The following is a 27,034-nucleotide window of genomic DNA, read 5'->3' as shown; positions in this document are numbered from 1 at the left end:
TATTTTGACCTTGTGGGTCCTATTGGTGAGCCGGTTGGCCAACCACCTGAAGAGAAAGGGATTTACTCCAAGTTGTGTTAGCTTTTCAGTGATGCCTGAGTGGGGGATTGTGTCAAAGGCCGTGACGAAGTCAAGTTAAGCTGCATGTATTGACTTTCCCTCATCCAGGGCCTTGGTGACAGTCTCAAAGACGTCAACCAGGTCCAATAGGCAAGATCTGCCCCTGATGAATCCAAATTGAGTTAGGTCACATGCTTGGAGATTGCCTATGTCCTTGTTTATGAGATCCATAATAATATACTCATGGCTTTACAGATCAGACTTGTCAAGCTAATAGGGCGATAGTTTCCTGGGTCAGTAGTGGCACCATCTTTGTACAAGGGGATGGCAATAGCAGTTCTCCACTCTGCTAGAATGAAGCCTGTAATTAGGCTTTGGTTGAATAGGGTGGTCAATGGTGAGGCTAGTTCTTGCTGGAGATGGTACAGAATACAGCCTGGGATACTATCAGTTCCCATGGAACCTGTGTTCTTTGCCCTGGATAGGGCCTTTAACATTTGATCTACATATTAATAACTATCTGTTCACACCTCATTTGAGATTACCACCTTAAATCAGGGATTCTGATTATATGTTAACTAAAATACAGGATATAATTTAGTCTTCTGATGAATGTGGATTTTAGCAACCTTTAAAACCAAAATTAAAGCACATGCTTTACAGGCTGTACACTGCTTTCTGTGTCAAGATGCAAATCCAGTTATATTATAGGATTACTTTATATTTGTTTAAATCATTTGCACCTGCTGGTACCTAGTTAATGAGATGTTACATTCCTGGTTTAATAGAATGTACAGCAGTTGCCTGGTGCTCATTGTTAGAGGGAATTTAAATGTGATAAAATATTTTCAACTGAACATGTAAAGTAACCTGTTGCCTTGCATGTTCAGATTAAATCTTTTTCTCACATTTAAAATGCATAAACAAGGCACTGCTTTCCATAAATTTAGTACCGTGATTCATTTGCACTGTAACAAAATCACTATGTGTAGTCTATATTTCAAGCATTGCAGGCTTGAATAGGCAAGGTGGGCACACAACTAGCACTGCAGAAATGAAGCATTAAACAACATGACCAGTCTTTTAGCTGTGAATGAGGTAAATCATGTTTGTTTTTGTTTTTTGTTTATTTATTATTTTTTGTTTGTTTGATTTTTATGGAGAATTGTTTTTGCATATTTTGGGAACTGTCATGGAAACTATTTCACCCCAGACTCTACAAATCATTCTATGTGTCTAATTGAAGCATAATATATTTATTAAGATGGATTTTTTCTTCTGTGATTAAGTATTATCTTTATAAAGTTGATCTATTATTTGAATACCAATCCAAAAAGCTGGTTCCCCTGATGGCAATAAAACGATGTTAGTATTCCAAAAAGTCAAAAACAATCCAGAAAATACGTCGCTAGAGACTTTGTCGCAAGTAAATGTTCATTTATTAAGAAAAGGAGTGAGCGCTTTCGCCATAAGGCTTTATCAAACTCTTTAACATCAAAACCTACATTTAAAATCTTTTATAAAACACAAAAACCATTCTCATTGGTTAAAAAATGTACACGTCACAGTTTCTTAAAGCAGTAGGTCACATACTGCCTTTTCGACGATGTTCCTTCGTACAAACCATAACGTAAAACATCATTATATAAATAAAACTGCTTATCAATCCTTAAAATGACTTATCCCTTTCTAGATTTATACAGTATAAAACTTTTTAGGGCTATTATAATCACAGGCGTGTAACTAGTTACTTATAAAAGCTAAACATCATATAAGAAAAGGAAATAAAAAGGAAATAAAAATCATGTAAGATCGCTCTATGGTGATCGTGACAAAATTAGCAAACCAGGAGCAGAGTGCACTCATAGATAATATTTCTTTTAACTAACATGCCTGATAAGCATGCTGTACCTAAGAAAGTGCCACGACCTTTCTTGTTACTAAAACTGTATACAGTAAATATGGTCATACAGTCATATAAAAGTAAATAAACGGCAGTAACCAATAATAAAAACAATGTCACATATAAAAGAAATAGCCATCCACATAGGGAGTGGCAATATAGTAATAATATTTTGATTCTAAACAGCAAACAAGTAAATTTATATTTGATACATACAAATACAATATCTTGTACTAATTCGAATAGTTCGTGTCCTATTTAAAACCTCAACAATGTTTCCCTAGTTTACTGTATAGTTGGAAAGCCAAAATGGCTCGAGCCATAAACGGTGATCTAAACACAACTGTAAATTACCAGACATAGTGGATGTTTCGTTCACATTAACATCGCCGCACAAGTAAATAAAACTATGCTGGAACCATGTGCAATAAACAAGTACCACAAAATGTTCTCTCCATAGGTGGAATCCCAGAACAGTTTTTCATAATTGAATACACCATCATTCAGACAAATTACCTTAAACGCATTCCAACAGGTAAAGTCAGTAATGCAATGTTCAAAATACCTTATTTCTGCATAAAGTGTGCATATACTCTTCCTAAATTCTATAATATCTTCGTTGAGTTATGACCCTGATACATGCGTATTAACTGAAACCGTATATACGGCATGACGTCATATAAGGAAGCGAGGTGTAAACCGTCCTATCTAATCAAACCGGGACGAAAAAATGTTCATCTGATACAATAATAGTTAGTTTACTATGCTTAAACAAAGTATGACAATATAGATGTAACTTAATCATGAAACCTTGGTTACTGAACCAACTATACTGGTATCTACGTGAGCACTATTAAGATAATAAATATTCCAGAGAGCTTATCGTAAACATATCGGTCTAACTACTATAACACTTACATATAATATACGGTAAGCAACTATCCAACGGGGTTTAGAATTGATCAATTTACATGTAGCATACTCATAGTGGCCATTGTATAAAAATCAACAATAGCCAGGTATGGAATTATATATTATTGTTTCAACATATACTTACTCACAATCAAAAAAGTACTGATTTCTATGTACTTGGAGGTGAAACCTCAAAAACGTACATATTCTCCATTCAAGTTAGTATGGATATACCTAACGACAACTGCATAACTAAAGGTGCATAAGTATATGGAGCTCCTACTATGCCCAATTTCAGCACCATTATACATGATAAATGTACAAGTTACCTTACTCTGTGTAATCTTTTTTTCTTCAAGAATGGTTTGATTTGGACTTTGTCATTAAGGCCAGGGGATCTATCCGATCTCCATCTAATTATCCATCTAGTTTCGTTCTCTAGGGTCCTATTAATCCAATCCCCTCCTCTAAAGCCTTGAAAGATTGTTTGGATAACATGGAACCTGAATGTATGATTTGTTCCTTTCTCTTTATGGTGCCTCGCCAGGGCATTAAGGTCTGAACCTATTCTAGTTAGGTAATTATGTTCTCTAACGCGTTCTTTTAACATGCGATTGGTCTTCCCTACATAGTAAGCATCACATGCATTGCAGATAGCTACATATATTATATTTTTACTTTCACAAGTGGTATTGGTATTAAAGTAAAAAACTTTCTTAGTCAACGGATGTGTGAACATAGTATCTTCACAAATGAATTGACATTGATTGCACCTGCCACAAGGCAGTGTTTACATTCATGAGAGTATCACTGTTATATTTATTCCTTGGTCTGCACAGTATGCTTTTTAAATTAGGATGATTCTTAAAAGTTACACGTGGTGTGGGACCTACCACGTTACTTACATCCTTATCTGACTTTAAAATATCCCATCGTCTATGCATAGCTTTTTTAACTTCCAAGCTCATTTTACTAAATTTCAATTTAGCACTAACTTCATGCTTGACAATCTTTTCAGAATTCTGCGGTTCAGTGTAATGACTAAAATAAGGTTTTGCACTACTTGATCGCAAAGAACCCACTGTTCCAATAATATCGGTTATTTCATTTTCAACATAACCCCTTTCTAAGAATCTTTTCTTCATTTCCTTTGTCCCATTCTCATATTGGGAGTAATCTGAGTTGAGTCTGGACACTCTCATAAACTGTCCTTTAAGGACATTACTAAATACATGTCGTGGGTGCATGCTATGTCTATGTAGTAGATTGTTTCTCTGACAGCTCTTCCTATAAATGGAAGTGTTTAACATTCCATTCAGCATGCGAACTATATCCACATCCAAAAAAGAGATGTGGTCGTAAGAGAAGTTCATGGTGAATTTCAAAAATCTAGTCGTGGACTCAAGATATCTCACAAAGTCCCTCAATGAGTCCTCGTCTCCTAGCCACAGGAAGAACAAATCATCTACAAAACGGCAGTACATGCCTATATGTTCTTTGAACTGTGGTGCATTAAGAAGAAATTTATCTTCCCATCTGGCCATAACAAGGTTGGTAGCTATTTGCACAAGATGTGCCCATAGCCACGCCATCCTTCTGCAAATACATGTCTTCATTAAATGAAAATATATTATTGGTAAGAACTGTTTCAAGGAGTAGTGTAGTTAAATCTATCTTCTGAACTGTTAGATCGGAATGTTCTCTCATATAATCTGTGATGTATCTAATACCTATATCATTCGGAATCACTGTGAACAAGCTCACAACGTCCAGGGTAACCATGAGGAATTGTTGATCATCTTGTAGATTTCGTGTATGGGTATAAAGTTCAATCAGAAACTGCTTGCTGTCTCTTAAAATCACTTTGTTTTCATTCACCAATGGTCTCAAAATATCTTCCAAATATAACGACATGAAGGATGGCGTGGCTATGGGCACATCTTGTGCAAATAGCTACGCCAACCTTGTTATGGCCAGATGGGAAGATAAATTTCTTCTTAATGCACCACAGTTCAAAGAACATATAGGCATGTACTGCCGTTTTGTAGATGATTTGTTCTTCCTGTGGCTAGGAGACGAGGACTCATTGAGGGACTTTGTGAGATATCTTGAGTCCACGACTAGATTTTTGAAATTCACCATGAACTTCTCTTACGACCACATCTCTTTTTTGGATGTGGATATAGTTCGCATGCTGAATGGAATGTTAAACACTTCCATTTATAGGAAGAGCTGTCAGAGAAACAATCTACTACATAGACATAGCATGCACCCACGACATGTATTTAGTAATGTCCTTAAAGGACAGTTTATGAGAGTGTCCAGACTCAACTCAGATTACTCCCAATATGAGAATGGGACAAAGGAAATGAAGAAAAGATTCTTAGAAAGGGGTTATGTTGAAAATGAAATAACCGATATTATTGGAACAGTGGGTTCTTTGCGATCAAGTAGTGCAAAACCTTATTTTAGTCATTACACTGAACCGCAGAATTCTGAAAAGATTGTCAAGCATGAAGTTAGTGCTAAATTGAAATTTAGTAAAATGAGCTTGGAAGTTAAAAAAGCTATGCATAGACGATGGGATATTTTAAAGTCAGATAAGGATGTAAGTAACGCAGTAGGTCCCACACACCGGTAACTTTTTAAGAATCATCCTAATTTAAAAGCATACTGTGCAGACCAAGGAATAAATATAACAGTGATACTCATGAATGTAAACACCGTACCTTGTGGCAGGTGCAATCAATGTCAATTCATTTGTGAAGATACTATGTTCACACATCCGTTGACTAAGAAAGTTTTTTACTTTAATACCAATACCACTTGTGAAAGTAAAAATATAATATATGTAGCTATCTGCAATGCATGTGATGCTTACTATGTAGGGAAGACCAATCGCATGTTTAAAAGAACGAGTAGAGAGAACATAATTACCTAACTAGAATAGGTTCAGACCTTAATGCCCTGGCGAGCACACCATAAAGAGAAAGGAACAAATCATACATTCAGGTTCCATGTTATCCAAACAATCTTTCAAGGCTTTAGAGGAGGGGATTTGATTAATAGGACCCTAGAGAACGAAACTAGATGGATAATTAGATGGAGATCGGATAGATCCCCTGGCCTTAATGACAAAGTCCAAATCAAACCATTCTTGAAGAAAAAAAGATTACACAGAGTAAGGTAACTTGTACATTTATCATGTATAATGGTGCTGAAATTGGGCATAGTAGGAGCTCCATATACTTATGCACCTTTAGTTATGCAGTTGTCGTTAGGTATATCCATACTAACTTGAATGGAGAATATAATGCTTTTGAGGTTTCACCTCCAAGTACATAGAAATCAGTACTTTTGATTGTGAGTAAGTATATGTTGAAACAATAATATATAATTCCATACCTGGCTATTGTTGATTTTATACAATGGCCACTATGAGTATGCTACATGTAAATTGATCAATTCTAAACCCCGTTGTTGGATAGTTGCTTACCGTATATTATATGTAAGTGTTATAGTAGTTAGACCTTATATGTTACGATAAGCTCTCCTCTGGAATATTTATTATCTTAATAGTGCTCACGTGATATACCAGTATAGTTGGTTCAGTAACCAAGGTTTCATGATTAAGTTACATCTATATTGTCATACTTTGTTTAAGCATAGTAAACTAACTATTATTGTATCAGATGAACATTTTTCGTCCGTTTTGATTAGATATAGGAGTTTACACACCTCCTTATCTTTATATGCCATGCCGTATATATCAGGTACGGTTTCTCTTAATACATGTATCAGGTCATAACTCAACGAAGATATTATAGAATTTAGGAAGAGTATATGCACACTTTATGCAGAAATAAGGTATTTTGAACATTGCATTACTGACTTTACCTGTTGGAATGCGTTTAAGGTAATTTGTCTGAATGATGGTGTATTCAATTATGAAAAACTGTTCTGGGATTCCACCTATGGAGAACATGAACATTTGTGGGTACTTGTTTATTGCACATGGTTCCAGCATAGTTTTATTTACTTGTATGCATGTTAATGTGAACGAACTAAACATCCACTATGTCTGGTAATTTACAGTTGTGTTTAGATCACCGCTTATGGCTTTCCGAGCCATTTTGGCTTTTTCAACTATACAGTAAACTAGGAAACATTGTTGAGGTTTTAAATAGGACACCGAACTATTGAATTAGTACAAGATATTGTATTTGTATGTATCAAATATAAATTTACTTGTTTGCTGTTTAGAATCAAAATATTATTACTATATTGCCACTCCTATGTGGATGGCTATTTTTATATGTGACATTGTTTTTATTATTGGTTACTGCCGCTTATTTACTTTATATGACTGTATGACCATATTTACTGTATACAGTTTTAGTAACAAGAAAGGTCGTGGCACTTTCTTAGGTACAGCATGCTTATCAGGCATGTTAGTTAAAAGAAATATTATCTATGAGTGCACTCTGCTCCTGGTTTGCTAATTTTGTCACGATCACCATAGAGCGATCTTACATGATTTTTATTTCCTTTTTATTTCCTTTTCTTATATGATGTTTAGCTTTTATAAGTAACTAGTTACACGCTTGTGATTATAATAGCCCTAAAAAGCTTTATACTGTATAAATCTAGAAAGGGATAAGTCATTTTAAGGATTGATAAGCAGTTTTATTTATATAATGATGTTTTACGTTATGGTTTGTACGAAGGAACATCGTCGAAAAGGCAGTATGTGACCTACTGCTTTAAGAAACTGTGACGTGTACATTTTTTAACCAATGAGAATGGTTTTTGTGTTTTATAAAAGATTTTAAATGTAGGTTTTGATGTTAAAGAGTTTGATAAAGCCTTATGGCGAAAGCGCTCACTCCTTTTCTTAATAAATGAACATTTACTTGCGACAAAGTCTCTAGCGACGTATTTTCTGGATTGTTTTTGACTTTTTGGAATACTAACATCGTTTTATTGCCATCAGGGGAACCAGCTTTTTGGATTGGTATTCATTTTATCTTTTTTGGCGTGGTACCCCGTCTCTGTTTGTGGCTGCTCTGCATTGGGTTTGTGAATTTTACTATACATTTTTCGTCAAGGCAGCTACTGAAGAGGATGGCGAACGAGAACAACACGAATATTGAACTTCCTTATGTTCCGACTACTTTGGATCATACCAACAAATTTATGCAACGGTTTCAAGTATGCGTGACTGGAGAAACCAACGTGTTACTTGACTTTGAACCCATTGTTGATGGGGATTGCACCAACCAGCCTGAAGTAAGTAACTTCCATGTTACTAAAGATTTAGCGGAACTTGAAACTGCTTTTGTAAAACTAAAGAGGTTACAGGTTCAAAGGCAATACTTTGAAGTATGCCTATTAAAACGTATTATACCTCGTGGGCTCCGTGTTTTAAAAATGCCCACTTCTGGTAACCACTTTCCAGACTTGCTATATCGATGGCAGCAATTGAACCTTGAACTGAGCTTCAGCTATATGAGGCTGTTAATTGATTTTCATCTACCCGAGGAAGATCTGCTGAGAACACAAGTCAACAAAATGTTTAATGACTTTAAAATTAAGTATACTGAAAATGTGCATACTATGAAGTTAGAAAAAGTTTTGGAGGATGTAATGTTGATGGAAAAAAGGATGTTTGATCAGAAAAAGAGTAAGATAACACGTGATGTGCGTGATTTTAGAAATAATCATGTATTTACTTGGCCTAGAGATAGGAATACAGGATACTCAAGTAATTTTTCTAATAATGAACAACAGAGGCATACTGAACGCCAGGATAGGTATAATGGTCCAATAGGGCAACGCCCAGAGACTAATACTAACCAAGCTAGTGTCAGTGGAGTAAAACCACAAACTAATATGGTGCCGGATAGTAATGGTATAGGCGAAGTGCCTAGTGAGAACAATGCGAATAAATGTCTGGATTCCAATGAGCAACATATAGTGACACACAGTAATATTAGAACCAGGGAAGGAGTTATGAACACACAATCAGTAAATAGTTTGACAGGGTGTATTACGGATGTACAGAGGTCAGGAGCTGCGGTAGTTAGACCGAAAAATAATACAAATGTCCTACCCGCACCCCTCCCCATTGCTCAGCAATATTTTTTAGAGAAGAAGAGATCCAACAGCAGAGGGAGACAGAAAAGGAAAGGGTCTACAGAGGAACTACCTCAGGGCCCTACCATAAAGAAGATGTGGGGAAAACAGAATCACTAGTCATGAACCTTTCAAATAGGTCCTTGAGCACATTTGAAGAACAGGTTTTAAATAAAGGTTTGGGCTTTATTCCCACCAAAGAAAGTAACCTGGTGGACACGATTATAGACACCAAATTGTTTATTCGAAACATACAACTTAAACTTGATTTTGGACAAAGTATCCCACAAAACGGAGTAAATAAGTTTCGTGCTAACAGTTTATATGTACCACAACTTCACCCAACAGTGGAAGTATTTGGGAATGTGATAGAAGATGATATATATGAAATGTTTCAGGAAAAACCCATTAAAAAACATGGACAGAATTTAAATCGTAACCAAAGACAGGCCCTATACAGTTTAAGAGACGACAGGTCCATCATTATAAGACCAGCAGATAAAGGTGGACCCATAGTTGTAATGGATACCAGTTACTATGAACAGAAGATGTATGACATGCTTAATGACATACAGACATATCACAAGGTAGACCAAGTTGAAGTGGTAGATAAAGTTTTTGGAGTATACTACACCTTGGATGACTTAGTCACGTCCTTTGACATAACTGAACAACTGTATGACTTTTTAAAGGTTAAAGATCCGATCATACCAGTGATCCAGGGCCTGCCGAAGGTCCATAAAAATAAAGTAGATCCACCTATGAGACCAATTGTAGCAGGCCAGGGGTGGGTTACGGAACCCATGTCGTTATATTTGGAAGATATTTTGAGACCATTGGTGAATGAAAACAAAGTGATTTTAAGAGACAGCAAGCAGTTTTTGATTGAACTTTATACCCATACACGAAATCTACAAGATGATCAACAATTCCTCATGGTTACCCTGGACGTTGTGAGCTTGTTCACAGTGATTCCGAATGATATAGGTATTAGATACATCACAGATTATATGAGAGAACATTCCGATCTAACAGTTCAGAAGATAGATTTAACTACACTACTCCTTGAAACAGTTCTTACCAATAATATATTTTCATTTAATGAAGACATGTATTTGCAGAAGGATGGCGTGGCTATGGGCACATCTTGTGCAAATAGCTACGCCAACCTTGTTATGGCCAGATGGGAAGATAAATTTCTTCTTAATGCACCACAGTTCAAAGAACATATAGGCATGTACTGCCGTTTTGTAGATGATTTGTTCTTCCTGTGGCTAGGAGACGAGGACTCATTGAGGGACTTTGTGAGATATCTTGAGTCCACGACTAGATTTTTGAAATTCACCATGAACTTCTCTTACGACCACATCTCTTTTTTGGATGTGGATATAGTTCGCATGCTGAATGGAATGTTAAACACTTCCATTTATAGGAAGAGCTGTCAGAGAAACAATCTACTACATAGACATAGCATGCACCCACGACATGTATTTAGTAATGTCCTTAAAGGACAGTTTATGAGAGTGTCCAGACTCAACTCAGATTACTCCCAATATGAGAATGGGACAAAGGAAATGAAGAAAAGATTCTTAGAAAGGGGTTATGTTGAAAATGAAATAACCGATATTATTGGAACAGTGGGTTCTTTGCGATCAAGTAGTGCAAAACCTTATTTTAGTCATTACACTGAACCGCAGAATTCTGAAAAGATTGTCAAGCATGAAGTTAGTGCTAAATTGAAATTTAGTAAAATGAGCTTGGAAGTTAAAAAAGCTATGCATAGACGATGGGATATTTTAAAGTCAGATAAGGATGTAAGTAACGTGGTAGGTCCCACACCACGTGTAACTTTTAAGAATCATCCTAATTTAAAAAGCATACTGTGCAGACCAAGGAATAAATATAACAGTGATACTCTCATGAATGTAAACACCGTACCTTGTGGCAGGTGCAATCAATGTCAATTCATTTGTGAAGATACTATGTTCACACATCCGTTGACTAAGAAAGTTTTTTACTTTAATACCAATACCACTTGTGAAAGTAAAAATATAATATATGTAGCTATCTGCAATGCATGTGATGCTTACTATGTAGGGAAGACCAATCGCATGTTAAAAGAACGCGTTAGAGAACATAATTACCTAACTAGAATAGGTTCAGACCTTAATGCCCTGGCGAGGCACCATAAAGAGAAAGGAACAAATCATACATTCAGGTTCCATGTTATCCAAACAATCTTTCAAGGCTTTAGAGGAGGGGATTTGATTAATAGGACCCTAGAGAACGAAACTAGATGGATAATTAGATGGAGATCGGATAGATCCCCTGGCCTTAATGACAAAGTCCAAATCAAACCATTCTTGAAGAAAAAAAAAAGATTACACAGAGTAAGGTAACTTGTACATTTATCATGTATAATGGTGCTGAAATTGGGCATAGTAGGAGCTCCATATACTTATGCACCTTTAGTTATGCAGTTGTCGTTAGGTATATCCATACTAACTTGAATGGAGAATATGTACGTTTTTGAGGTTTCACCTCCAAGTACATAGAAATCAGTACTTTTTTGATTGTGAGTAAGTATATGTTGAAACAATAATATATAATTCCATACCTGGCTATTGTTGATTTTTATACAATGGCCACTATGAGTATGCTACATGTAAATTGATCAATTCTAAACCCCGTTGGATAGTTGCTTACCGTATATTATATGTAAGTGTTATAGTAGTTAGACCGATATGTTTACGATAAGCTCTCTGGAATATTTATTATCTTAATAGTGCTCACGTAGGTACCAGTATAGTTGGTTCAGTAACCAAGGTTTCATGATTAAGTTACATCTATATTGTCATACTTTGTTTAAGCATAGTAAACTAACTATTATTGTATCAGATGAACATTTTTTCGTCCCGGTTTGATTAGATAGGACGGTTTACACCTCGCTTCCTTATATGACGTCATGCCGTATATACGGTTTCAGTTAATACGCATGTATCAGGGTCATAACTCAACGAAGATATTATAGAATTTAGGAAGAGTATATGCACACTTTATGCAGAAATAAGGTATTTTGAACATTGCATTACTGACTTTACCTGTTGGAATGCGTTTAAGGTAATTTGTCTGAATGATGGTGTATTCAATTATGAAAAACTGTTCTGGGATTCCACCTATGGAGAGAACATTTTGTGGTACTTGTTTATTGCACATGGTTCCAGCATAGTTTTATTTACTTGTGCGGCGATGTTAATGTGAACGAAACATCCACTATGTCTGGTAATTTACAGTTGTGTTTAGATCACCGTTTATGGCTCGAGCCATTTTTGGCTTTCCAACTATACAGTAAACTAGGGAAACATTGTTGAGGTTTTAAATAGGACACGAACTATTCGAATTAGTACAAGATATTGTATTTGTATGTATCAAATATAAATTTACTTGTTTGCTGTTTAGAATCAAAATATTATTACTATATTGCCACTCCCTATGTGGATGGCTATTTCTTTTATATGTGACATTGTTTTTATTATTGGTTACTGCCGTTTATTTACTTTTATATGACTGTATGACCATATTTACTGTATACAGTTTTAGTAACAAGAAAGGTCGTGGCACTTTCTTAGGTACAGCATGCTTATCAGGCATGTTAGTTAAAAGAAATATTATCTATGAGTGCACTCTGCTCCTGGTTTGCTAATTTTGTCACGATCACCATAGAGCGATCTTACATGATTTTTATTTCCTTTTTATTTCCTTTTCTTATATGATGTTTAGCTTTTATAAGTAACTAGTTACACGCTTGTGATTATAATAGCCCTAAAAAGCTTTATACTGTATAAATCTAGAAAGGGATAAGTCATTTTAAGGATTGATAAGCAGTTTTATTTATATAATGATGTTTTACGTTATGGTTTGTACGAAGGAACATCGTCGAAAAGGCAGTATGTGACCTACTGCTTTAAGAAACTGTGACGTGTACATTTTTTAACCAATGAGAATGGTTTTGTGTTTTATAAAGATTTTAAATGTAGGTTTTGATGTTAAAGAGTTTGATAAAGCCTTATGGCTTAGGGCGGCGCTCACTCCTTTTCTTAATAAATGAACATTTACTTGCGACAAAGTCTCTAGCGACGTATTTTCTGGATTGTTTTTGACTTTTTGGAATACTAACATCGTTTTATTGCCATCAGGGGAACCAGCTTTTTGGATTGGTATTCATTTTATCTTTTTTGGCGTGGTACCCCGTCTCTGTTTGTGGCTGCTCTGCATTGGGTTTGTGAATTGATCTATTATTTATTCATAGGGGTATCCACCAAGACAGTGTTGCACTTAATAAACTGATTTATGATAGATTACGTTTATATTTTATAGAGTATAATCTTCTTATTGAGATTAAATTTTGTGTCTTTCATTACATGATATTTCTGGTTTTATGTTTGCAAGTTATATAGGAAGTCCACTTTTAACTATTTGCTTTTACAGGCTTCTAGCTATAATCCTAGCTATAATCCTAACCATCTGCAGAGAAATATTAAGGCCTGAATGTACATGGAGAATACTTACAGACTTCCTATCTGAAGCTAAAAAGATATTTAATCATTTTTATTCTTTAGAGACTATTAAAATGCTTATAAAGTTTGAGATCTTGATATAGTTATAGTGCTTAATAACAGGAAAACTGCTGCTGATTTTTCAAAAGGCGATTTTACAGAGATAGATGGGAAATGTTATTTTTTCTGGTTTTGTCTCAGTTTGTTGTTTCAACAGTTAAAGGACTTTAGAATTGTTTAATGAAGTTTGCATATCTTACAACATTTTACCTTTTAGGGCAACTATGTCTTGTAGATGTGAAAAAGTATTAAGGATTATTTGGTCCATCATCATTATAAGAAACAGTCCACTTGTATTTAGAGGATACATAAAAATAGTGACATAACTAAGAATTAATATGTTAAATACCAATTCTTCTTGCTATATTTTGTGTCTGGAAAACTGTCTTACAGATGGACATTGGCTTTGACATGTTTATGCGGTTATACCCATATACTGACTGTTAGTGTGGGAAAAATAAAATTCAACAAAGTAAATCCTACCTGAGGGCATCCACGAGTGAGGATCCCAGAGAGGATGTCCGTTTTATATTCCAGGCAGGGGCTGTATGAATTTAGAGGATGAGGGTGAAAACACTTTATTTTACTACTTGAAATTACTTTAACCGTTTTTTTTTTTCCAGTGGCTGTCAAATACTAAACAACAGTTTTGGCATGGAGATTCCCAATAACTATTCCCTGAACATGACCATGGCAGACAATGTCACAAACATGAATGAAAATGAAGATGAAGAAAGATATGCTAGCTATGAAAGAACCACTGTTTGGTTGCTGTCTGTCATGAACTGCATTATTGTGGCATTTGTATTCTCAAAGGGGAAGCCATTTCGCAAACCTATTTATACTAATTGTAAGTAACCAGACATCACTGCAGAAATTAACAGTTGCATTTTATTAGTCAAATATTTATTTATTTCAAACCTGTAAGTGCTGATGCTAAAATACAATTATGTGCACACACTGCTGCTTCATTCTAAATAATAATGATTGTCTGTGGAGTTACAAAAACCTCAAGTGAAATACCCTGAAATTGCAGCTCCCACTCAGACTTTTAGGAAATAAATAGTGATACAAAAAAATCACTGAATTTTAAAACTGGCAGGTGTCCCATTTGAAATGGTTTTAGACATAGGGCACTGAGGCACCCTCAGCAGCACCATACCCATATACTAACTCAGAGACTGCTACACCTGTGAGAAGCTACTCCTTTGCGTCATAACATTGGACTTAGTATATATTGTCCCTGTTCACAATTGTAGTTTTTCTGTTTTTAAGAATTATCATTTTTAGTGCTCAGAATGTTAAGCAATACTCAAAGTCTGAATTCAGTTCAAAAACTTCACTGCTTGAGAATTTAAATCTCGCAAAATAATTTATAAATCTTCCCAGTGAGACAGCTCAAACTAATGCCAACAAGTTTTTAAGCCTTTAAAGGCACACGTCTGCTCTTGTCCCTGATGCATTCAGCCCTACGCACTACTTATATATCACAAATGAAGTTCCAAGACAGATAACAAACTCAAGATTCCTTGGCAATATGCACTATTACTGAGAATGAGTTATATCATGCAGTTGTGTTTGTTGCCAGATTTCCATTTTGTTCATTTTTCTTAAGTTGTATTCCTGTTGTTTCTGTCATTACTGCTGCAGGGACTATGCACCTGATGACAAGTCATATTTCTGCAATCTTTATCTCATCACCATTTTAGAGGTCTGTCATGGATGAAACATTACAGTACAAAGATGCTAATGACAGGCAGCATGTATATATTTACACATTTTGCGTAATTTGTTTAATACATGCTAGTGATTGGGTAACTCCAAATGGGCGATGACCTTTTTCAGAACATAGCTGATGAGTTATGCTTAAACTAAACAGTTCACACAGACTATAAACAAGAAAAGCAGCATAAAGGGGAGAAATGTGAATGTAGACATTTTTCCTGGCCTTTATTATTGTATCTTCATACTCATAAGCAATAGCTGATATAGTAATTTGCTGCTGCTGTTGTTAATATCAAGCTGTGAAACTGGTTTCAGAGGACAAAGGTATTACCACAGGAAAGATGCATTCTTATTAAAAAAAATGAAACCCATTTGTTCTGTCTATTGTGCCAGGAAGTAGAAATAATTTCTTACCATTATCTGTGAATATATCTGCACCACTTTATTGGCTGAATTGAATTAAGGACAAAATGTTTGCTGTACTCAGGATTATAGAATTCATCCTTCAGATTTCATTACAGCTAAGTAAGTGTTATGTGAATAAGTGGCTGGCCATTCAGCATCCTACCTTGGAGTGTCACATCACTGTTCTGTATCCCCAAGGAGACAGCACAAAAAGCTTATCCCTGGAACAGTCCCGTATCACTTCAAGATCAGGGCCAACAACTGAATTCTGTTTATTCAAGTAAAACTGAAATGACTTATCTCCCTGCTAATGACAGCACTCAGTGCCCTGCCCACAGCTAACCATCAGCTGGCACCAGCTCCTGTCCTCATTCACCAGGTGTACCAGACCTTCCTTTAGCCATCTCCAGTCTCAACCCAACCCTTGTCTGACACCAATGAAGAGATCAAGGACATTGGTGTAGCAGCCTATTTCTGTCGGGAAGAGTATATATATATATATATATATATATATATATATATATATATATATATATATATATATATATACACACACACACACACATATCTATATATATATATATATATATATATATATATATATATATATATATCTATATATATATATATATATATATATATATATATATATATATATATATATATATATATATATTATATGTGTGTGTGTGTGTGTGTGTGTGTGTGTGTGTGTGTGTGTGTGTGTGTGTGTATATATATATATATATATATATATATACATATATACATATATATATATATTTTTTATATATATATATATAGATATATATATATATATATATATATATATATATATATAAATATGTATATATATATATATATATATATATATATATAAATATATATATATATATATATATATATATATATATATATATATATATATTTACACACACACACACACACACACACACATATATATATATATATATATATATATATATATATATATATATATATAAAGATATATATCTCCTAACATTCACTGCCTCCTGACATCAACCATGTGCCATATATTTGCTGTATCTTTAAGTGCATGCATGCTACCATACATGTACAACCTGTGATTAAGCGGTATATCTACTTGCCCACATGGCTCTTAAAGGTGCTACATATATACTGCATTGAGCCTAGGCTGCCCCCCCCCCCCCACCAGGATGGGCAAACCAGTACTAGCCACCCATTCCCACTCTCTCCTCAATGCAGCTCCTCCAGTGGTCAGCCTGCTAGTTACACATGTTTCCGGGTCACAGTACAGACTTTGTCCTGCTACACCAGAAGGTCACTTAGCACTTACTGTTATTTAATAATACATTGATGTCTGACCCCACTTCATCTCTTAGCTTTACAGCAATCCACATTTCTTGACAGCTCTTTAGTTTTGCATCATGATGTTTAAATACTCACATGATTTCTTGATGCTGAGCCATGGACTGTTTTTTTTTAAACTGATAGATGTTACTGCTAAATCCAAAGTGCTGGGAAAATCTGGATCAGTCCTCATAGTACCTTCAATTGCAAGAATTGCTACCGTAGTCAACAAAGCACGCTAAGGTTCTGAGAAAAAAAAGTATTTTTTTTCAGTATAAAAGTACTAAATTTCTTCAGGACTGCTGATTTTATTTTCAGTTTTTTACCCATAAATAAAATTAACTATTACAAAGAAAGGTATCCAAAAACCAAAGATGCCTTCAAACTGCTTTAAAAAAGAAGAAATTAATTCCAGTTGGTGCCTCCTCATTATTTACATAATTTCATTTCCTTCTCTTCTTTTAAAAGTGCCTCGTCACCTAAACTTCCTCCATATGTCTCTCTTCTATTTACTCATTTTAAATAAACCAGATTTACAAACTCTTTGCACCTCAGCCATACTGCCTATGGATTATTATGTGTATGCTGCAAGTGAAAAAATATTTTAGTCTACAGAATATATTTTATAACTGAAAATTTGGATATTCTTGAACCTAACAAAATTGAGGTTTCAGAAATTAAAAAAAAAAAAAATCTTATTCTTAGTTTAACAAATCACCAGTGAATCAAAGTTATTTCTGACAAGGTGAAAATAGGCATTTTACTATATATTTTTTCAGGAGGCATGTATTCCCACCTACTAACTTCATGCATCCTCTGGAGTTGCTATGATTGCACAGAGAATGTATGCCCTTGGATTTTTATATACAAGTTCAGACAGTGTAGGTGTAAAACCTACATATACAGAATACATGGTGGTGTGCCACGCTACAAAGATATGGATTCAAAACGACATTTTTTTCAGTGCACTGTTTGACTTTCTAATGTTTCAAGGGCTCAGAATTTGAGATACTACTGATCTGAAGGATTAGAAGATAGTATTTATATAATTGAATGTTTTTTCATGGAAAAATGATATATTTCCTGGTAGTTTTCCTGTAGTCATACAACTAGAAATCCCAAAAATGTTTGATTCAGGGCCTCATACCAGACTACTGAATTCTCTGATTAACATCAGAGTTAATATGTACAAATAAGATAGAATTGAATAGTAGTTAATACATTGAAACTTTTATGTGACAATAAATGATAACATTTTCAAGTGGTGTTCATTAGGGGTCTGTAGTGGGACTTATGCTATCTGAACTTTGCAACTTGGCTATGAAGAAACAAAAAAGATATTGATATAAAATGGTGATGGCTATAAAAAAGGACGCAGTGTTAATAGTTGGAGGATGTTTTAAAATTAGAAAATAATATAAATTATTCATATGAACTAATGGTAATCATATTACTTTTAACATAAAGAGTGCTGCGATTCAGTTTGGATCTAGGAATACGCAGTATTTGTTTGCACTGGATACTAATGTAATACAATCTAATAGTTCTTTCAAGAATTTTTGTATCATAAGCAATGCTTTATCTGTTAATAACAACATAGACTATAAACATGTTTATACTATAACATTCAAGAACTATTCTAAGGCTAACCTCCTGCTATTAAATAAGAACCTGGCAAAATTTCAAGCCCCCATAAACCCTGAGAACACTTCTGCCTATGCAGAACTGTTCACAGAAACCCTGTACAAGCATGTTAATAATTGCATAGAGGCAGCTGCACCCACCAGGAAGAAGTACAGAACTAACTAAAAAAACAAGCCACCCTGGTGGAATCACAAAATCAGTCGGCTATATAACAGGAGAAAGAAAATTATGGCAAAAATTAAGAGGTGCAGCACCCACAGAGTAAAAGCACTCTCATCAAACTATACAAACAACTCAGAGGGCAAATAAAGCCTGTCAAAGTAATATCTGAGGTAAGTTTGGCCTCAAAGGCCAAAGACAACCACAAAGCATTCTTTAGCTATGTCCACAACCTCAAAGGCAATACACAATTGTGCGCAGAGCTCATTGTAAATGGAGCCACCTATACTGAGCCAGAAGATATAGCAAACCTCCTGGCTGATAAATGCATCTCCAACTTTACCCTCTTTCCCCCCTCAACCTTCCCTCAGGAAATATCATCAAATATAACTCCCCCTACTATCACTAGAGAACAGGTCCTTAATGCTCTCTCTAAGACCAAGAACACTGCATCAGTGGGCCCAGACAATATCCCAAGATGCCTTCTAAATAGCATGAAACATGACCTATCAGGGCCTCTGGAATAGCTATTTAACTGTAGCCTCCAAACAGGCTTCATGCCTCATGGATGGATGAAGGCAACAATCATTCCTCTGCACAAAGGTGGGCCATCTACAGACCCTGGAAACTACAGACCCATAAGTGTCACTAGTCTTATATGTAATGCCATGGACAGAATTATCATGGAGATGATCAGTAGAGATATAGTAAACCTCCAGACTCTGCACCCAATCCAGTTTGGTTTCATCAAGGGCAGATCATGCCTACTCAACCGTGTGGACTTCTTTGAGAAGGTCACCAAAGCAATGGATGAGAGCAAAGTCATTCACACTGCCTACCTTGACCTGGCCAAGGCATTTGACACAATACCCCACTTGGGTATTGTTGACAAACTCAAGAGGTTAGGTACAAACCCTATGTTACCCAGTGGATAGCCAAATGGCTCACAAACAGGACCCAGGAAGTTAGAATTGGGGAGTCTACCTCTACCAAGAGGCCAGACACAAGTGGAGGCCCTCAGGGATCAGTCCTTGGACCACTCCTTTTTGGCATTTACTTCTCAAGGCCAATGTTGGTGGTCTCTGGCTGACTAGATATGCAGATGATTGCAAATTAGGAGTTGCCATTGAATCTCACACTGACACAAATGTTCTCCAGGAGGGGCTGACATAGACAAACAACTGGTGTCAGAGCCATGGACTATAACTAAATGCCAAGAAGAAATGAATAATAGTATCCTTTGGGAAGCCATCCATCCCTGGTAACTATTATATTGATAACACACCCCTTAGAGTTGACCTAGTAGCCAAGGACTTAGGGACACAAGTAGATAGTAATCTAACCTTTGATTTTCATGTGTCTACAGTGGTGAGGAAATCATTCTATGTTGTAAAGTTATAAACAAAGGTAAGTCCAAGGAAGTCATTGTGCTACTGTATTTAGCATTCATCATACCTATCATTCAGCACAATGTCCTGTTTGGTATATACCTAACCAGGCATATCCAACAATTGGAACGTCCACAGACAGTCCTCCCTAAAAGAATGTAAGGCGTAAGTAATATGTCCTATGCAGACCACCTTAAGGCCCTATCCCTGTATTCTGTCTCCTACAGGCTTTTGAGGGGAAATCTGTGCCTGGCATATAGGGCATTTTAAGACCCCACTCTAATGTAGAACAGGCTTCCCATCCATGTGTAGCAAAGTTCCGCCCTAACTCAGTTCAAGTGCAACTTGGACAACTGGATGGGAAATCGGAAATTCATCCCTGGTTTGGCACCTATGTCTCTAATGGACAGAGGTAACCTGTAAATGGTTCATCTCCCAGGCCCATGCTTACACTTATCAAGGGTATCAGAACTTGGCAGAGATTTGGGATGCATGGCTAGGCTTAAACAGGCCCTTGTTGTCATTAGCCTAGTAAACCTATGTGCAACCCTTTTTAAATATACTGCAATGAAACATGCATCAGTTCTAGTATTTTATATACCAACATGGTCAGGCCCAAGACTGAACACAATACACATTTTCTGTCTATAAGTCTGAAGATGTTAGCAGTCTTGAGTCACTTTAAATAAGAATCACTGAAATACTTTGAATGTGTAACAGCTTATGAACGAATAATGCAAAAATGTGGTATTTACCTAGTTAGATCCAAACTCTTACAGAGACAGGGAGAAAGCTGATGTAGAGACACGTGTTATTTTTTTTTTACTAATTAGCAATGTCCATGAATTTAAGAAAATACTCAAACATCTAAATACCATCTGGTTATGTTTTTGTGACCATCCCACTTAAGCCCTGCCCCTTGTTAATATATATTTTTTTCTTTTGTCTTCTAACTATACATATGATATTAATTTTATCCACTTACTTATATCAAACTATTAAGTCAAATGTTGCTTATGTTTCAATGTGTTATTTCTCTATTGTATTGTTTTTTTTTATTTTATTTTCTATGTAAATGATCTTGTTTTGCTGTATTCTGGAGCTTTTCTCCCCGGGCAACCGCTGAAAAAGGGTTTTTTCCCAGTTGGACTATCCCGGTCAACAAATGTCAAATAAATAAAATATATAATTGTTAACTAGGTAAGTAGGCTAGTCCTAAGATCCTTTCCAGCCTTGACCTGGACAAAGAACAGGCATAGAAAGAAGTGTACAGATGTGTAACGTCCATATAGTACATTGATATATTTATATGAACAGAGAAAAGATATCAAAACTTTTAGTACCTGGTGACAGCATTAAGAGGCAGCATTAAGAGAACTGCAAAAGAAAAAAACATTTTGTACGTATAATTGGCAGTATACCAGAGAAAATTATTCATTTTGAAAATAAAATATATTTAGCATGTACAATATTGCAACAGAAAATGTAGATGAATTACATCAATCCCAAGCAGTAGCTAGTAATTTGGCTCAGGAAACAAGCGTATTTTAAGTATTACTGAATAGTATCATTAATCTTTGCACTTAATGCATTTATATGAAACAACAGTACGGTCGTGCTCAAATACAGCCTTTCTGAAATTCTTGGCACTTTATTTCTATATGAAACTTGTTCCATAAGGCTGGGCCTAGTCTTAAGACACTTTCTCCTGAAATAGGAGGTCTATTAAGTGCGAAAAAGTCATCTTGCATGCTTCTTTCAGTGTGTACACGCTCCCTAATGGACAGATTTCAAAAGAGGGTAGTATCTTTGATTTAATACATTATATAGAAGAATTCTTAGAAAAATAGATACTTTTTAATCTATAGGCAGACATTTAATTTTCTCTAACAGACTGTAATAGTGATATTGACAGTCGGCAACAAGAGCAAATCTGCATATTTTGTTTTCTTTAGTCTATAGCTTTTGTGTACTGTAGCCTGAATGAAAAGTCAGTGATGGTTAGTCATTTTCCAGTATAAGTAGCAAGACATTTTTGCACAAGGCTGCTCTAGCTGCTGAGTTAAGAAGATGTGAAATCTTGTAAAAGAGTTTCAGTTGAGAGTGAACTTTGTTGATGATGCCATCAATGTGGCTAGAGAAGGTTAGAGAGTGGTCAGAAATATGGTCTAAATATTATATTTGTACTACTCAGTCATATAAAGGATTTTATTATTTTTGTTGTCGGTAAGCTGTTTGCATTTTTGGTGAGAAGGAAATAACATGGCATTGTTGCACAGTGGCAGGGACAGCACAGTGGCAAAGAGGATAATGTTGTTAATTCACAGCAAGAGGTTCTCGGGTTCAATTCTCGGCTGGAGAGCATTCTTTGCAGAGTATGCATGTCCTCCCTTTTGTTCGCATGGGTTTCCTCTAAGGGCTCCATTTTCCTCCTACATTCTAAAACATGCAGTAAGTCCATTGGACGCTCTAAAATGGCCGTAGGTATAAGTGTGGATACAAGTGTGTTGTGTGAAAGAACAGCTCTGTCAGGGCTAGCACCCGGCAGGGTGAACCTTGGCTCTAGTTTGTCACTGTTACAGTGACACCCCAACCCCATGTATGAAAATGAGACAAAGAGTTGTGGATGGATGGATGGATGGATGGATGGATAGATGGATGGATGGATGGATGGATGGATGGATTAGTTTTGTTGTACTAATTAGATGTTTCATCCCATTGGCAGAGGCTGGAAAAGTAGTGCTGACATTAAGTTTCTAGAGTAGATGGGCATTTGTTTGCTGATGCAGAAGAATGTCATCAACATATAAAATGATGTTTAATTTAGAGAGGTCTTCAGGGAGGTTATTAATGCATTAAGAGAACAGCAGAGTCCCTAAAACTGAGCCTTGTGGAACATCCATAGTAAGGGTACCATGGATCAGCAGTTGGCTCTTAGACCATACATGAAATGTCCTAATCACAATATAGAACTGAACTTTGTACAAAATAGCATGAAATTATTTCAAAGTTGCCAGGTTAAAAAAGAAGCAATTTGTGTTTGTCTGTTTCAAATGCCCTAATCACATCTGCAAAAAAATTCTTTTAAAGAGCCCATCATTAAAGTTACAATAAATGGAGTCGGTTGATGACAGTAAGGCTGCAGTAGTATTGAAGGCATTTTATTCATCCAAAGCAAGACCAAAGCTACTTATGTGTTATAATAATTGCTTATATAGTGTTTGAGGTGAAACAGTGTAAATAGGTCTAAAGTCCTTAAGTTTTAGAAGAAGGTACCTTAGTTAGGGAAATGATGATAAAATGTTGTACGTCTGAAAGTGCTATACCCATAGTGAGTGACAGATTGTAAATATGGGTGAGTGGTCTAGCAACTTTATCTGCAGCTCTCCTGAGAAACATGGTGTGAACCAAGTTGGATTAGTAAAATGAGTGTTTCAAATTTGTAATAAGATTATTAGCTTCATTTCAGAGATCTCACTGGACTGGAAGTCGCTGCATATTAAATGAGAAGGTGAAGCTCTGGATATGGACAAGGGTCTTATTGGTGCAGCGAAGGAGTTGGTAATCTCTGATGGGCAACATGAGAAAAGATTTGTATTCTTCAACAGCATTGTTGCTAGAGTTTGATGCTATATAGCTAGCCATGTTGGCAATATTTGTAGATTTCCCAGCTAGCTGTATGAGCTCCTTCCAGAATTGTTGTGGGTTACTAGTAGCAGGCATTTGTTCATTTTATAAATATAGTGATTTGCTATTATAAATAAACCACAATTAATTAAAAACATTATAAAAGAACAAAAAAAAAGGGAAGACATTATGTAATATGGAATACTTTGAACATTGTAGAACAGAACATTGACCACATAATATTACCAAAGCTGTGCTGCTACTGGCATTTTTAGTAGCACTGAATAGCCAGTAGTGTGTTGTGCAAGACAGCCGTACAGCAGGGGCTGTTTTTTCCCTCCCCCACTGTAGTGCAATCTCAGAGTTGGTATATATAATTAGCAGACGATGTGTGTGTGTGTGTGTGTGTGTGTGTGTGTGTGTGTGTGTGTGTGTGTGTGTGTGTGTGCGCGCATGTGTGTGTGTGTGTTTTGGGGGGGGGGGGTTTGTTTCAGTGCCTTCAATATTGTGTGTTTTGACCTTGTGTGGTTGTGGTTCTGTGCTTCAATGTTCAAAGCAGTCAATATAATGAATGTATTACCCCCAAAAAAGTTAGTGGAAGAAACTCTTAATAAAAACTTTCTTAGAATTCTTTATCTTATTATGAATAATTTCAAAAATATTTTTTGTTGTTGTTCTATAATAGTTGCTATTCTAATTTGCTTCTTTTTGAAAGGTAGCTTTGGTTTAACTGGTCATCGTGCTGATTTTGCTTTCAGCTGAACCATGCTTATCCTTCTGTTTCATGGGATGCTTAATGTCACTAGACAGCCATAGGCAAACCTGTCCCCTAAGCCTACTATGTACACATGGAAAACGTGAGCCCTGAATTGAAGAGAGAGCCCGGTTAAATAGTGAAAGAGTCTCTGCTGCATCCTTAAGAAGAAGGAAATGATAACCAATCACTGATACTAATGTGATGGCTAAGGATTTCCAGTTTTTGTTTTGGAAAAGGATGACCTTTGGTGATTTGTGAGGCAAGTTTTATTGTTCTGAATGATGAAGAGGAGAGTATTGCTAAATGAGCACTGAGGACATTGAGTAACATGGTAATAGTTTTTGTACTGGTAGGGCATGTTAGGGATGAGGTCCAGGCTTACATCATTATCTGATTATGTTTTCATCTTTTAGGATGTTTTACTATGTATTCAAGGTTAAACTGTATGAACCTTTTCCCGCGTTATTTAGCACCAGATCCTATTGCACTAAAATTAAGGTTTCCTAGTATGATGGTGATCTTTACTGATGGCTTTAGGAAATACTTCTTGCAGGGTTAATAATCGCAATAGAGGGTAGATGAGAACTTTGGCTGAAAGCGCTAAATAAACAGATATTTCTTCACTGTGTGGTTGCCTTTGGATGTTTTTGGTTTGGATCTGTGCTTCCTACATCCATGGGATTTGATGTTTTTAAGATGAGGAATATAGTTGACAGCCCAAGTATGCTTTCGTATAGTGATGTCAGTTATTACTCTGATTTGTACTTTGTCATTCTTTGCATGAATGACATATAGTTAATAGTGTCTATCATTGTATTATATTTGATTAAGAGAACTACATAACCCCTACTCTAAAAACCTGCTCTGTTGTCATAGATAATTTTGTACTTTAATAGAATAAAGAAAGAATGGTAGAAGTTGTCTCTGCACATGGTATTATATTTGATTAAGAGCACTACGTAACCCAGCATTCTGTGAACCTAGCCGATTATGGTAAATGGTTTTGTAGCTTGATAGAATTAAGGAGGAAGGACAGAACTTACTTTGAGCCAGGATTCGCTAAAGTACAGGATATGTGGGTCCTCAGCAGTAATCTGGGCTTCCAAAGTATCCCATTTATTGTTAATTCTAAATGTGTTCATACAGTGGATTATGTGGTCTTTTAATCTAGCAGTATAATTATTAACACAATGGGTATTGACTGAAGATGTGTGAGTTGAAATATGTGCTGAGTTTAAATGTAGAGCTGGGCCTGGATTTGAATGTGTATCACCAGATTTAAGGAGTTTGAGTTTTAGGTAGTACATTGCACCCTATCATATGATCAAAGTTTCAAAACTTCAAAATTCATATGATTGAGACTATATGATCGAAGTTTTGAAACATTGAATGTTTTGAATGGAGATCACGGTACAGCACGGATCTGGAAATTTACCCTTTTCCTCACTGTAGTGTGATCTTGGAGTTGGTCCATTTAATTTGCAGAGGTTGTGGGGGGTGTAGGAGTTCTTGCCCCCTGCAAAAACATAAAAAAAAAGTTTTGCTTTTATTTTTTTTCTTTTATGTTCAGTGTTTCAAAATATCGATCATATGATCTCGATCATATGAATTTCGAAGTTTTGAAACTTCAATCATATGATAGGGATCCAGTATATCACATAGGTTAGATATTTCCTAAGAGCATAGATAAGATTGTTATAGTGTAACATGCAGGTCTGACTCAAAAACCCTTTTCTAGAAACATAGAGGATCAGGTCATTATAGTGGTTTAGGCGAAAAGGAATTTAAATTGATACTTCTGAGTTTGGAGGATGGATGGGGGAGTTACTGGGATGGCTGTGAGAAAGTTATTTGATGAGATGAAACAGCTTAAAAGGGTGAAGATGGTGAGTAAGGATGTATTTTTTATTTTTTTATTTTTTAGTGGTCATAATGTGATTTTAGACAGAAGGGATAGAGAGGTCAGTAATTCACATGAAGTAGAGTCATAGAGTGAGAACACACTGTGGTGTCAGATCTTAGTCTACTAGTTACTAGAAACTGTAGGGTGTGAAGAAACTGAAATTATCTAAGGGACTGAAGAACTGCATGGGCAATGGTGCCATGAGGTATCCATTTGGGAATGTAGTGTAGGAAAATATGTTTTTCTTAGCTGTAAAAGTTGAGAAGTGAGCTGCAGAAAATATAGACTGGATATGTAGGTTAAGATGTGTGTCAGTGAAGAAGACACAGCTTTGATGTTAATTAGAGAGGCAGATGTTACATAGATTGGGAAAAAAGGACAGTGTGATAAGACTGCATATGATTTCTGTTTGCTGTAGTAGAAGAGAAGGGAAAAGAGTGAAGCAGT

The 27,034-nt window shown here is 35.8% G+C and overlaps 1 protein-coding gene across 1 annotated transcript in view; it reads left to right on the top strand.

The window, feature by feature from the left end:
• LOC122800919 (probable cation-transporting ATPase 13A4) overlaps positions 1-27,034 on the top strand; it is an 846,809-nt gene that overhangs the window by 695,787 nt on the left and 123,988 nt on the right. The window contains exon 27 of the mRNA XM_044070278.1: positions 14,250-14,476. Within this exon, the coding sequence (XP_043926213.1) occupies positions 14,250-14,476 (227 nt within the window). The remainder of the gene's footprint in view (positions 1-14,249; positions 14,477-27,034) is intronic.

This window comes from Protopterus annectens, chromosome 4.part1 (genome assembly GCF_019279795.1).
Source record: "Protopterus annectens isolate FY-2018-M chromosome 4.part1, PAN1.0, whole genome shotgun sequence".
In the NCBI taxonomy this organism is placed as follows: Eukaryota; Metazoa; Chordata; order Ceratodontiformes; family Protopteridae; genus Protopterus; species Protopterus annectens.
This window is presented reverse-complemented; position numbering and strand designations above follow the sequence as displayed.